Source organism: Diceros bicornis, chromosome 9 (genome assembly GCF_020826845.1).
Source record: "Diceros bicornis minor isolate mBicDic1 chromosome 9, mDicBic1.mat.cur, whole genome shotgun sequence".
Taxonomy (NCBI): domain Eukaryota; kingdom Metazoa; phylum Chordata; class Mammalia; order Perissodactyla; family Rhinocerotidae; genus Diceros; species Diceros bicornis.
The window spans coordinates 58,506,145-58,519,721 of record NC_080748.1 but is presented as its reverse complement, the minus strand read 5'-3'; the positions used below and the strand labels follow the sequence as shown (position 1 = coordinate 58,519,721).

Genomic DNA, 13,577 nt, shown 5'->3' with positions numbered 1-13,577 from the left:
GAGAAAGAAGGCTGTAGCTGGAGGGGAAAGTGGTTTTATGAGGTTTCTTTTAAAAATGGAGTAATTTGAGCTTGTTTAAATGTTGTTGGGAAGTGCTAGTTTAGCAGAAGAGGTTGAAGATGGAGGAAAGCAGCAGGGCTCTGGGGCGTTGATTTTGGTAGCTGTCTAGATAGGATAAATTTATGGCATGAGAATCTGGAAGCAGAGGCCCAGTTAGAACTGTAGACTAGGTCAAAAGTAACGTACCAAGGTTGTCTCAGGGGGAAATGAGAGGAAATAAATGCAAGATGAATTGAAGGGATGTGGGCAGCCTCAAAAATCAAATGTGATTGGGAAGATTGTAGTTTCATTAATAGAGATGTTTCAGAAAGATTTTAAAAGTACATTTAATATGAAGATAGTTTGTACTTTGTACATAGTGAGTTTTGAAATGCCTGTAGGATTTCGACAAGATGGACAGAGAAAGCCAAGAAGTTAGAAATTTAGGACTGGTTCTCAGAGCAGAGTTCCTGTGTGATAGAGAGATTGATATGATCTCCTGCGCAGAGATCATAGCTGTAGCCGGGAGGGAGATTGTACTGAAACAGATTCTAAGGTCTTTTGTTAATGTATTTAGAAATACTAGGAGTAGGATTTGTACAACCAATTTATCCATCTTTAAAAAACAGATTTTAAAATTATATTTTTCTGTGTGGATTAAGGTTTGCATGTTTTAAACTTGGGTGTCATTTGGGAATAACAGGTTAAATGAACTATGTTCGTCAGACTCAATCTAAATGTAAAATGTTGAAAGTAGCAGATATTTATAGCTCTTTTGCACTGTATTTAAATCTTGAATATTTACATTTTTAAATCAAGTATGCTTTTATTATGTTGTTACCTTGTTTAAGCAATTCCCTTCAATCACAACTTTTACCAATTCTTAAAGAAAGGCATTGGATTAGTGTTACATTTTGAATCTTTTAGATGGTGCATTTGATTTCAAAACTGTAAACTCAAAGCTTCAAGATGATTTATTTGTACTTTTATTTTTTTGTGGTGAGGGTGATGGCAAATGAGAACAGTGACATGGATTTTACCCCTGAAAGAAGTGGCCTACAGAGTCATATTTTTGTGTGTGTGTGTGAGGAAGATCAGCCCTATGCTAACATCTGCCAATCCTCCTCTCTTTTTTTTTTGGTGAGGAAGACTGGCCCTGGGCTAAGATCCCTGCCCATCTTCCTCTACTTTATATGGGACGCTGCCACAGCATGGCTTGCCAAGCGGTGCGTTGGTGCACGCCCGGGATCTGAACCGGCGAACCCTGGGCTGCCGCAGCGGAGCGTGCGCACTTAACTGCTTGCGCCACCAGGCCGGCCCCTACAGAGTCATATTTTAATTTGACTTGTGATAATTACTGATTCTTCTTCAGTTAGGTGTGAAATGAATTCAAAATAAGTTAAATCTCTTAGATTACTATATTTGATGTACAGTTATCTCTGTTTCTTCTAAAATATATATTTGGACAAAAGCTAGAACTTTGTTTTAAATATGAATTTAAGGAAGTAGCTATGATAAACAGAAAATATTAATCTCTGCTTTCTTTTCTTTTTTTTTTCCCAAACAGAAAAGCCTCCTAATAAAAGCAGTATGAGGATAGTAGTGGATTCAGAGTCAAGGAAAAGAACTATTGGTTCTGGGGACCCTGGAGTTCCTACAAAGAAGACTTGGTTTGATAAGTAAGCTGGCAGGGAAAATTGAGGAATTTTATTGTGCAGTAATTTTTTAGGATAGTTACAGTATTATTATGATAGTATAGTATTTTCTTTCAAAATAAAATTTATCTTATTCTATTCTGTCGTCAATTCCCAAACTAAAGTGTAAGTTATTTTCTAAAAATTTGTAAGTTAGTCATCTGATACTTGGAAGGAATTTTCATATAGAAATGGTGTGGTGGTGAAGGATATAGTTTTTCCTCTTTCCACTGCCCCCACCTGCATAAAAAACACCACTTAACTTAGAGATGTTGTTGAGTACTACCTATAAAAAGGATAATCATGAGCCCATTATTAGGGAAGGAAGTGTGGATCAGGTCAGGGAGGAGGCTTTAGCATGGGGGTGGTTCCTGGTAAGAGCTAGAAAGCGATCTTTTGGGGGACTAGGGGAGGCTGCATAGGCACTAAAGTTGTCAAGGGAGGGCTTCAGACAAAGGCTTAAGGAGTCAGAATGTTAGTGTGTGTGATGATTTATTTATAAATATGCATGTTTGAGGAGACACTAGGATCACATGTTCAGAGCTTTAACATCTATTTAATAGCGGATAATTTCTATGCTGGCTCTGCCTTTAATTCTCTGTTTTAAGACAAGCAGTATAACCTCTCTGGGCCACAGTTCTGTCCTTTCTTCAAGTGTCAAATGTATGGTCTATAGTTCCGACATTTTTTTTGTTAAGTTGGAAAGAGGTTGAGATAGTCATTCTTTTATTTTAATCACATTTTAAAATAGGATGCATTTCGGTAAGCTAGCTTTTGCAGAAATGGTACAAAGGTTATATATGCAAATTGACTAAAAGAGGGGTACTAAGACCTTTCCTGCTAAGAATTTTGAGTAGGAGTGGATTGAAAGTAGAAAGTAATAAATGATATGGAAGAACTCTTACTTGGCTTCCATGAAAAATGTGAACACTGCTAATTTGGAAACTTCATTTTTTGGAAGAAAATTAAAATTTTATTATCAACCAGTAATTTCAGTTTAAAAAGAGTTGAACTTAAATTATAAAACTTCATTCCTTTGTACTTCATTGAGGTTAGGATTTATAAATGAATGTATTAACTTGGTTTTTGTTACAGACCAAATTTTAATAGAACAAACAGCCCAGGCTTCCAGAAAAAGGTTCAGTTTGGAAATGAAAATACCAAACTTGAACTTAGAAAAGTTCCTCCAGAATTAAATAATATCAGCAAACTTAATGAGCATTTTAGTCGATTTGGAACCTTGGTTAACTTACAGGTAAGAGCTATGAAATGATTGCGTTGTCTTTGCTTAATTATTTAGGGAGGAAACTTAATGTAGTAAGAAAAATAATTTTATAAAGAAATATTATGGAAAATTTGGTAATATTCTAAATTTGGAAAATTGGATATGGAATGAAACTTTATATTTTAGCAAAATGTGTGATTTCAAGTAAGATTTTTACTTTCAAAAGGAAGTATATAATCAATAGTGATTGATCATTTTATTATATACTTTTTACTTAATAGAGATTATCGTAAAATTAGAGCAAAGTTTAAATAATCACACTGGTAAAATCTAATCTTATAGTAGTTTTCATTTCCTCAGTTTCTCAAAATCATTTCAGCAGAATACTTCAGTCAGATATATTTTTACCACCTCTGTGGTGTGATGCATTTGACAGATACTTTTTGGGCCTAAATAACATGTAATCCATAAATAGTTTAAACATTTATTTTTTCCTCTATCACTTTTGAATATCCTTCAAGATAAATATCTGTGTAATTTGTATTTGACTACACCTAAAATTAGACCTTGGCTTGTATGTAACTTGTGAGGTTATTTAGTATTGAGTTTATATTAAGTGATATGTTGAAAGTGTTGAAATAATGTTGGGCTTTTTTTCTAGTTTGTATGGTGTTCTTTTCAACTAAAATAATTATTTCCCTTAATCTGATAAAAATAAGAATAAATTTTAGAGAGAACAGCTTAGGTTGATATTTTGGAAAATTTTACAAAAGTAGTAGATGAAAAAAATGCATGCTCACTCTGGGTGGGGCAGTAGAGATTTACATAGAATTTAAAGAAAACGTTTTGCCTTCAGCTGTCTGTGTTCTTCACATTCCTCTCCACATATATCCCCATAATATAATTACATCATTGTTAACAGTTTACCCTGTGTTATTCTAGATTTTTTGTTTTGTGTTTCTGTATCTACTTATCAGTCAATCAGTACACAAACTTAAGAATATATATATATTAAAAAATATATGGGACCATAATATGTATATATTACCCTGTAGTTATTTATTTATTATTAATCTTGAATATCTCTGAATATTTTTTTATGGCAATTCAGTTTGACCTACCACATTTAGATCTAGATATAAAAAAGTTCTCAGAATATTCTTTTTCTCATAATTAACTACACTCGTAATACTAAATTTAAAAAACTTTTCAAAGCTGAGGGGCAAAACATGGTATCTCACTGTTATTTCAATTTAAATTTCCTCAGTTATTAGTGAGGTTGATATCTTTTCATCTCTTTACTGATCATTTTGCTGTATCTGCATACTACTACATTGTTAATTATATAAAATACATGTTTTTAAAAATCAGTTAAAACCCTTTAGCTTGATCCTAATTAAACATAGTGGTGAAATTGATGTTTTAAATTCCAATAAATGTATAATTATTAAAATGCTACCTAAAATCATCCTTACAGCTAATATTTATTGAATACTTACTATATACTTTCTGTTCATGAATTATTATTTAATTCTTCACACTACAGAGTGGGTATTGTTATCCTATTTAAGGAAGAGGAAACAGAGGCACAAAAAGGTTTAATAACTTGCTCATGCTCCTGTGAGAATAGCAGTCAAGCTTTGAGCCAGGCAGTTTGATTCAGAGTCTGTGCTTTGAATTCGTATTTTGTATTGCTTCACACCACCGTGGTTTATATACCACGCTTTGGAAAACACTGCTATTATTGAAAGAACGGGAAATTTGAAATGAAAAACCTTAGATCTTCTGCTTATTAGTTGTATGGATCTGTAGAATCATATACTTTGAATATCAGTTTCCTTGTATGTAAAATGTGATTGTTCCTTTTATGTAGTCTTTTTTTTTTTAAATTTTCTCACACTCTTGGAAATATTTTTGTGAGAATTACAAATTTGGAAAATTTTACTGATGGATTTTTCTGTAATTTTTAGTTAGAGATCACCCCTTTCAAAGTAGTTTACTGCCTTCTCCTGACTGTGGATCTTGGCCATGTCTCCCCTTGACACAGAGATTATTTCTCATAGTCGATATTTAATATTGGGGGTAAAAAGGGAAATATTTTGAATGCTTGTATATAACATTTGTGCAGTGAGCGTTCTCTACTAAGTGTTATATGTAGAGGAGGCTCTTGCTCCACTCTCAACAGTCCTCAGTTACCATTTCTGCTGGAGTGAAAGTAGGTTATGGTAATAATCTAGATATAAAAAGTAGAAAGATAGACTCTTACTTGGAAGGACCAATATTTTATTTCTTGAGGAATTTTACTCTCTGAAGCAACAGACTTATTTGGGAATTAACTGTTGTTAATATTTTAAATCTTAGGTTGCCTATAATGGTGATCCTGAAGGTGCCCTTATCCAATTTGCAACATATGAAGAAGCAAAGAAAGCAATATCAAGTACAGAAGCAGTGTTGAACAATCGCTTTATTAAGGTTTATTGGCACAGAGAAGGAAGCACCCAGCAGTTACAAACTACTTCTCCAAAGGTAAGAGAGAAATCCGTGTGAAATTAAATGCTTTTCTTAGAAAGCTCTTAGCATAGTGTTGAAGAGCAGAGGCATTGCAGTCAGGTAGACTTGCTCACATCCTGGCTCTACCACTATTAACTATATAGACTTGAGGAAGTTACTTAACCTAACTTGTTCTCTCATTTTATTGTGAAGTTAATCCTTAGTTGAGACAATTATATGATGATATGTATAAAGCATATAGAACAGTCCCTGGTAGATAGGAGACACTCAGTACATGGTACCTATACATATTCCAGAAACTCAGGCTTCATTTTGGAAATACTTCCCTCCATTCTTCCCTATCTCTTTTTCTCTGTCTCAGTCAGTGAATCAGTCATTGTGTCATGTTAGATTAATTGCTTGTAGAGGTGTATTAGGGCAGTTTGTTTCTCGATTTAACTTTCTCCTGTTCATTAGGGGAAAAAAAAAGACAAGAGATAGTTAAGGATAGATTTAAATTTTGTCCTTTATAAATAAGTTATTTTATGCAAAGAAAACATCTGTATACGTTTGTGAAGGAGTTTGGAAGGTGGGTAGGTTTTGATTATAAGCTGCACTTTTAAAACTTTCTCTGTATGGGCAATTTAGTAAAAAATAACAAAGGTTACTTTCCGTGCTTATGAACTAATCAGCTTATTGAACATTTTTTTCGTGTTCTGAGGTAATACAGCCTTTAGTCCAGCAGCCCATTTTGCCTGTTGTGAAGCAGTCAGTCAAAGAGAGGTTGGGTCCAGTACCTTCAAGTACTATTGAACCCGCAGAAGCCCAGAGTGCCAGTTCAGACCTTCCTCAGGTAAATGGAAAGTCTTATCATTGTGCCTGTCACATAATAGGTTCTCAGTAAATTAGTTTCCCTTGGTAATTTGAATTATAGTTAAGTGTATATATTTTATACAGAAAAATGATAGTCTATACATATTTGAACCCTACTTGTAAACTTTTTTTTTTTTACCATTACCATAACATGTTCACAGTCTACTTTTCCTGTAGTATTTGAATCTTAAATTCTTCTCTCTAGTTAATACTTATTTATGAGAAAGAGTTCTCTTTTACTTTGTGGAGGGGATATTTTCCAGCAAAACTGCCTGAGAAGTGAAGTTCAATACCCTAATCTTATTTTTCTCATCAACTTTTACTTAACTGGGATTCTATTCCAGAGATAATTATGCACTAGACTGAACTGAAAGTTTTTGGGAAGGGAAGACTTGAACCATCAGGTTTTAGCATGCTTGATGTTATAAGGTTTCAAGTTACTTATGCAGCTCTCTCAGAACTTTGCATCACTTATTCCTGACTCTCAGATTGTTTTCTCTATTTGTCATTCCCTTCACACCCCTTCCACACTTGTGTGGAAATTTCTTGTTTCTACACTCTCAGTCTCTGAAACTTAGCTTTCCTTTGTCTCCAGAAGTTTTAGCATTTGCTGTGTAAAATAAAGTTAGGATATAATATCCTGCTTAGCTAATGGATGCCACCTTATTAAGATAGTCTTCTTAGATAATTCCTGAAGAGTAAGATATTGAGATTCTATAAAAACACGCAGAATGTAAATTGGTTAATTATTAGTTACTAAAAAAAAAAATTCCCAATCCTATTATCCCAAATCACACCAAATACAATGTATTTCACTATAAAACAGACATTCTTTAGGAAAGAATGGCTTTTACTTTTAGGCTTGAGAAGCAGACACGTGTTTTAATTACTCAAATCTAATATTTAAAATGTTCAAACTTTCTACTTGTCAACATAGGATTCTTAAGAATTTATGATTCTGTATCAGTGGAGGGGACTTTAGCAACCACCTGTTTCAGACCTCTTATTTTACATCATAATTTTTCATGATTGAGTAATATTGCATACTGTTGGTCTTTCCATATACATTTTCTTTCTCTCTCTGTCTTTGAAAAAGGCCCAAGTTTTTGTGAGTAACATCAGTATACTTATAGAGTCGGTATATATTAGTAGAATCAGATTGTTCAAAATCCCAGCAGTCTTATATATGTTTGGGGAAACACTGAATATGTCCATTTTAATTTTTTTAGAATGTAACTAAGTTATCTGTGAAGGACAGGTTGGGTTTTGTATCAAAGCCATCTGTTTCAGCAACTGAAAAGGTAAGAAGAATAGCATGATGTGTTTGTCTTGGCTTCATAAATGTTTTCAGGTGGCATCTTAATTTTTTAATTTTTTTCATAATTCCAAGCTCTTGCTTCTTGATAGTTTCTCTATCTCTTATTCCTACCTTTTTGCTTTCCTTTTGCTGAAAAAGAAAAATATTTGCCTTCCTTTTTTTACTTTTTGCATCAGCATTTTAATACTTGCCTCTCACTACATTTTCATGTGCTCCATTCTTTTTGTTTTTTCTTTTTATTTGCTATATTTTCTTTAGAGATATTGTACATTTTAATTTGAAAACCCTGGCAGCCTCACAGAAAGGACCATTAATTAGGAATTTTACCTGAGTTTGAGCTCTAGCTCTTCACTTACTAACTGCATGACAGTGGGGGGTGCTCTTAACCTTTCTGAATCTTTTCCTCTTCGGTAAAATGGTGATGGTAATATTTGTCTTGCTTGTGGGATTTTGTGAGGATTAAATAAAATCATTTATTTAAAAGTATGTTGTAAACTGGAAAGGACGATGTGAATGTAAGTTTTTTATTTATTAATAGCTATTGTGTATAGCCTGACAATACATTCAGTCATTTCATTTTTAAATGAGGGGGTAAATGCTGATTAAATTAAGATCATTTATGAACCTATCTTATACTTTTGTAGATGTGTTATTTTTTTGTCTGTTTAGGTATGAGTGAATGCCCTGATCTTTAGTGTCATTTGAGGTATGTGGAATCACAGGAATTAGAATTAGGTAATCTTTCTCATTTCTATATCCTCACCTTGAAGAAAGGTAAGGCCCAAATAATTTTATAATTGACCTATACGCTGTGAGTTACTGAGCCAGGACTGGAATCTGGGTCTCCTATTTCTGGCCCATGGGTCTTTCCATTGTGAAGATTACATAGGAAATTGATATCATAGGTAAATAGATGATAAATGATATAGCTGAACTGCTCTTTTCACTGGTTTTTCAGTGTGTTATTTTCCTTATTTACTGTGTTAAACTTTGACAGTTCTAGAAATTTGTATCTGAATCTCATTCTCTATATCAGATTTTCCTTTTGGGCACTTCAGCATTACTTCAGGTGTAACATGCCTAAAATGATTCATTATTTCCCACATAAATTAATTTCTTCTCCTTGCCACCTCTGGAAGTGATACCACCATTTTTCAAGTTGTGCAATCTAAAAGCCTTTGAGTCATTTACTTGTATTTGTAGTTCACTTCTCTTTCTGGACCACCTTCCGTTCCCTGCCTTCTGGGTGCAGTGTTATAGCTGCCACCTTCCTACTCTCAGACTTACGTTAATATTCCTTACACAAACTGTCATTTCCTCAGCTAAATAACTTTGCTTGATTCATAGCTCATCATACCTCAGTTATTCTGGTTCTGTTACCTCTGGTTTAGTCCTTCCTTTCAGCTTGTTGTCCCTTGCTCTTTCCTGCCTCTTTTTTCTTTTTTTGGTGGTGATTTTCCTGGAGTGCATTTCCCTCTGCCTAACTGAATTCTAGTCATTCTTTTAAAGATTGAAAATCAGTCTAATTTTTCTATGAAGCCTTCAAATTTTTCCTTATGATGCCCCCCCTTTTTCTCTGAATTTGTGTCGCTTGGTCTATGCTACTAATTTTAGCAGTATCTGAATATTTACTTTGATTAGTTTTATCCTCCTTAATAATAAGTAACTAAGGAATAAAAAACCAATATAAGATCTGTTATACTTAGTGTAGTACTGAGTAGTTCTGGAGAGGTCTTTTAAAAACGTGATGATGTTTAGGATCTTTTTATGTTGAGATTTGAACTCTGAAATTGAAGTGTACTAATTATAGCTTTTACAAAATTTTTTTTAGTATGTTTTGCTACTATTTTCATTTTTTTAATATGTTTTGTATAGCTTTAGGATAAAAGGGATACAGATTTGGAATTGATAGTATAAATTTGCTACTACAGTTACCACTAACTAAATTTGTGAAAACTCACTAATGGTAGTGGGCTATTTGTGAAAAAAAATCACTCGGTAAATACCGTAAAGAATCTTTTAAGGAAAGCAGTTATTTACAAGTCTGTACCTTTCAGTTATCTTCAGTGAACCCGTTTATAGAACAGCATTTTATTTTTACCTATTCTTCATTGTTTCTGTTCTCCTAGTCCATAGGCATTTTTGCTGCAGAATCCTTAGTGGTCACTGATTCAGAGAAGTGTTGGGAAGAATAAAAGAATGTTCCCCATCATCAAATATTATTTAAAAAATTTTTTTTCAATTGAAGGCAGAGGAAAGCTCAAAATTAATATCCACACAGTATCTTCTGTCATTGTTAAAGCAAATAAGTACACAAATGTAAAATTTTATCCCCTTCCTATAAACACCACCCAGTAAACCCTTTAGCGATTCTTCTTTATTCTAAGATTCCATTTTCGTGAGAGGGCTAAGAGAGAGGAAAGTTAAAACCTGATTGATACTGCTAAATATTAAGACATTGAAATAGCTATTAAATAGGTATTATTTGAGTAGAGTGATAAGTGAAATGATGTTTGAGTGCCTCTCAAGAGATAGTATTGTGAATAAAGGTGGCATCTGTGTATACCATCCTGGTTAGTTTTTAAAAAAAGACTTAGACTGTCCAAATTATGTCCCTAAAGCCCTTTTAAATTCTAAGAAAGCAAACCAATTAATCAGTTGAATATTTGATATTAGTATATCATATTAGTTTTAGGTACAGTCATGCTCTGCATAATGATGTTTCGGTCAACCATGGGCCACATATATGACAGTGGTCCCATAAGATTAGTACCATATAGCCTAGGTGTGTAGTGGGCTCTACTGTCTAGGTTTGTGTAAGTACACTCTATGATGTTCACACAATGATGAAATTACCTAATGACACATTTCTCAGAATGTATCCCTATTGTTCAGCAATGCATGACTGTATATCAGACTTATGAGATATTATTGTTCCTTAGCAGTAATTTTTTTGCAATCTAAAAACATATCTTGGTCCCTTTGCATGATGATTTGTTAACATCTATACCATGAAACTTTTAAAAGGGAAATTGTATGGTATAATTGAAGGAACATTGCAAGTCAGAGATTTCAGCTGTTGATTTAGAAAGCTGAAATTCTGTATGATCCTGAACAAGTCTTATTCTCTCAGTTTCCTTAAATGTAAAATGCAGTCGCTTAAGCAACTGTTTGATTTTCAAATTTGTATTTGTTGTATAATTATGCTACTTTAAATATAAAAATTAAGGAAATTTATGATAGGTTCCTTTCATAGCTATTATTGACTACCTTTGATTTTTTTAATACCTTGGCTTCTGTCAGGATTATTACCTGGATTACTCAGTCAGAATTATTACCAGGATTATTTTTCTTACAGAGAAGTATGATTTATATAAAATTATTTGCTATGCTGAAGCAAGCTTGCTATGGGAACCATCTATTTTAACAAAAATTGATTACTAACTGTACACATTTTACTTTGATGTGAAAATATTTCTCTGCAAGATCTTTAATCTGTCTCTTTTAATGCTACTTAGTATTCTTGAAAGAAATGAAACTGTTAATCCCTGGAAATATTTTATAAATTTAACTTTAAAGTAAAATCCAGTTGTTCTCACTAGAATTCCGAATTTGTTAGGTTTTGTTATAGAAAACACATCTGGGTGCTGCATTAAGAGAATATCATAAATAGACATTCAGATTTATTGAAAAGATAATTATTTACTTAATATAAAATTTTGACATAACAGTAATTATATTAATAAGCTTCTTACACGTAACTCCTCAGATACTTTCTTTTTATTGCATTTAAGCAAGACACTTCTGCTTTGGAAACCTGTTGGAGCTAGCTTATTTTGAATGTGGCTATGAAGCATCGTTAACTCTGTTTCTTTTGTGTTTGATTCCAAGTTGGGCATTGGTTATTAAAAAATGATGCTTGGATGAGTTAATTTGTAACAACCTTCTTTTGTAGTAAGTAATTTTTATGAAATACTTTTTTTCCTTCCATTCTTTTCCATGAGAAAAATCTGTTTTTCTTTACAAGTACTAATAGCAGTTATGGCTGGTAATATTTTACATAGGAAATAAGATAAAGAGATGTTAATGGATTATAATCTTTATTTTGTATGGGAATTAGCTTTTGTCTTGGAAAGTAAGAAGTGTTAGTGATGTACATTTTAACAACAAGGCATATGATACTTTTCAACTCATCTTATGAATTCAACATACCTTTGATACCAAAACTGACGAGTATATTATAAGAAAGGAAAATTACAAGCCAATATCTCATGAATGTAGACACAAAAATCCTAAACAAAATATTCGTAAATGTCCAGTGATATGAAAAAGCTAATACATCCTGGCCAGGTAGCATTTATTCCAGAAATGCAAGGTTAAGGTTTGAAAATTAGTTTGATTCATACACTAACAGAATAAGGGGGTAGGGGGGCAGGGAAGAACCCCTTATGATTATCTCAGTAGAAAAAGCATATGATAAAATTCATTAATTCGTCATATTAAACACTCTGCAAATGAGGAATAGAAAGAGACTTCTGTAACTGACAAAGTATGTCTGCAAAAAAAATCTTGCAGCTAACATACTCAATATTGAAATATTGAATGTTTTCTCCAAGATCAGGAATAAGAAAGGATGTCCACCCTCATCACTTTTTTTCAGTAGTGTAGGGCCTAACCAGTACAATAAGGCAAGAAAATGAAATAATTGTAAAAAGGTTGGAAAAGGAGAAACAAAACGATATTTACTCACAGGTGGCATGATTGTGTGTGTAGAAAATCCAAAATAATTTACAAACAATTGGAACTAATAAGTGAATTCAGTAAGGTCGCTCGAGATAAGTGCAATATGTAAAAAAAACAGCAACTGCAGAAACTTGTTTGAAAAATAAAGATGATGTGGTTGTTTGAAAGGCTACTGCCTATGCTTTGACTGTGTTCTTTAGGAATTGTAGAATCTTCTTTTCTCTTGGGTTTGCCACTTCCTTCCATTGGTTTCATTTTTAACAGATTTTCTTCTCTTTGATCACAACTCTATTCTCATCTTTTGAAATTACAGATTTCCCTTGCTATCCAAACTGTTAACTTTCTAAACTAGGGAACCAAATAGATTCAAATAGTGAGCAATATTTATAATCATACAGTTTATTGTTTCTAAGACATTTTATTTTCACATCTTAACACCTCTGATATTGGGCTACATCTTGTAGTTGCTGGTGTTTATGGTTATAACTGGCAGCCTTTTTTTCTTTAGCTAAGGGTGTATTAAATGCTAGTGTGTCTTGTAGTCAGTGATGTCTTAAGCTCAATCAAATACGTTAGCTGTTCTTTTTATAAAGAAGTTTCTAGGTAAAACGAGGAAGTGGGATGCTTGCGTCTAGGAATAATGGAGTCTTCTCGTTCTTGTCAGATAGTTTTATTCACTTTGAACCCAACGCTCCTTGGTCTAATATCAAATGTTAATAATACTTTGAAAAGGAGTGTTCCCTACTTACTGAAATTGGAGAAATGCTGAATTAAACAAATTAATGTTAATGGATTTCTTTGCTTTGGGCCTTCTCACAGCTTTTATTATACTATACATTTTAAAACTAGAAAATAGGGTTATAATATTCATTGTTTCCAACTTACTTGAGTATAGAAATCCTTTTTGGTCACAAGTTTTCAACTTGTTTTGGAATCCTCATGAAAAATACAGTTTATGAAACACTCAAACTCTGTCTTTAGCAGATTATCTTGTGTTTCTCCCTTTATAAAGTTATAGTCTCATCCTTGTATAATCATACAGTTTGGCATTGTGTGGTGTGGTAAGGTAGCATGAAAAAAATTTTTTTCCAGAATTACAGAGAATGGTGACTGATAGACTACAAACTAAACCTGTGTTTACTCCCTGTTTTACTAAATCCATTTCATTATTTGTTAGTAATATCTGAATATTAGT

The 13,577-nt window shown here is 32.9% G+C and overlaps 1 protein-coding gene across 14 annotated transcripts in view; it reads left to right on the top strand.

Annotated features, from left to right (window-relative positions):
* Nucleotides 1–13,577, top strand: part of RBM26 (RNA binding motif protein 26) — a 98,403-nt gene that overhangs the window by 48,632 nt on the left and 36,194 nt on the right. For 7 of the 14 annotated variants that reach the window (XM_058548358.1, XM_058548356.1, XM_058548354.1 and 4 more), the window contains exons 10-14: nucleotides 1,607–1,718; nucleotides 2,829–2,988; nucleotides 5,320–5,484; nucleotides 6,170–6,301; nucleotides 7,551–7,622. In XM_058548358.1, the coding sequence (XP_058404341.1) occupies nucleotides 1,607–1,718; nucleotides 2,829–2,988; nucleotides 5,320–5,484; nucleotides 6,170–6,301; nucleotides 7,551–7,622 (641 nt within the window). The remainder of the gene's footprint in view (nucleotides 1–1,606; nucleotides 1,719–2,828; nucleotides 2,989–5,319; nucleotides 5,485–6,169; nucleotides 6,302–7,550; nucleotides 7,623–13,577) is intronic. The other 7 variants (XM_058548360.1, XM_058548359.1, XM_058548357.1 and 4 more) reach the window with 4 other exon arrangements.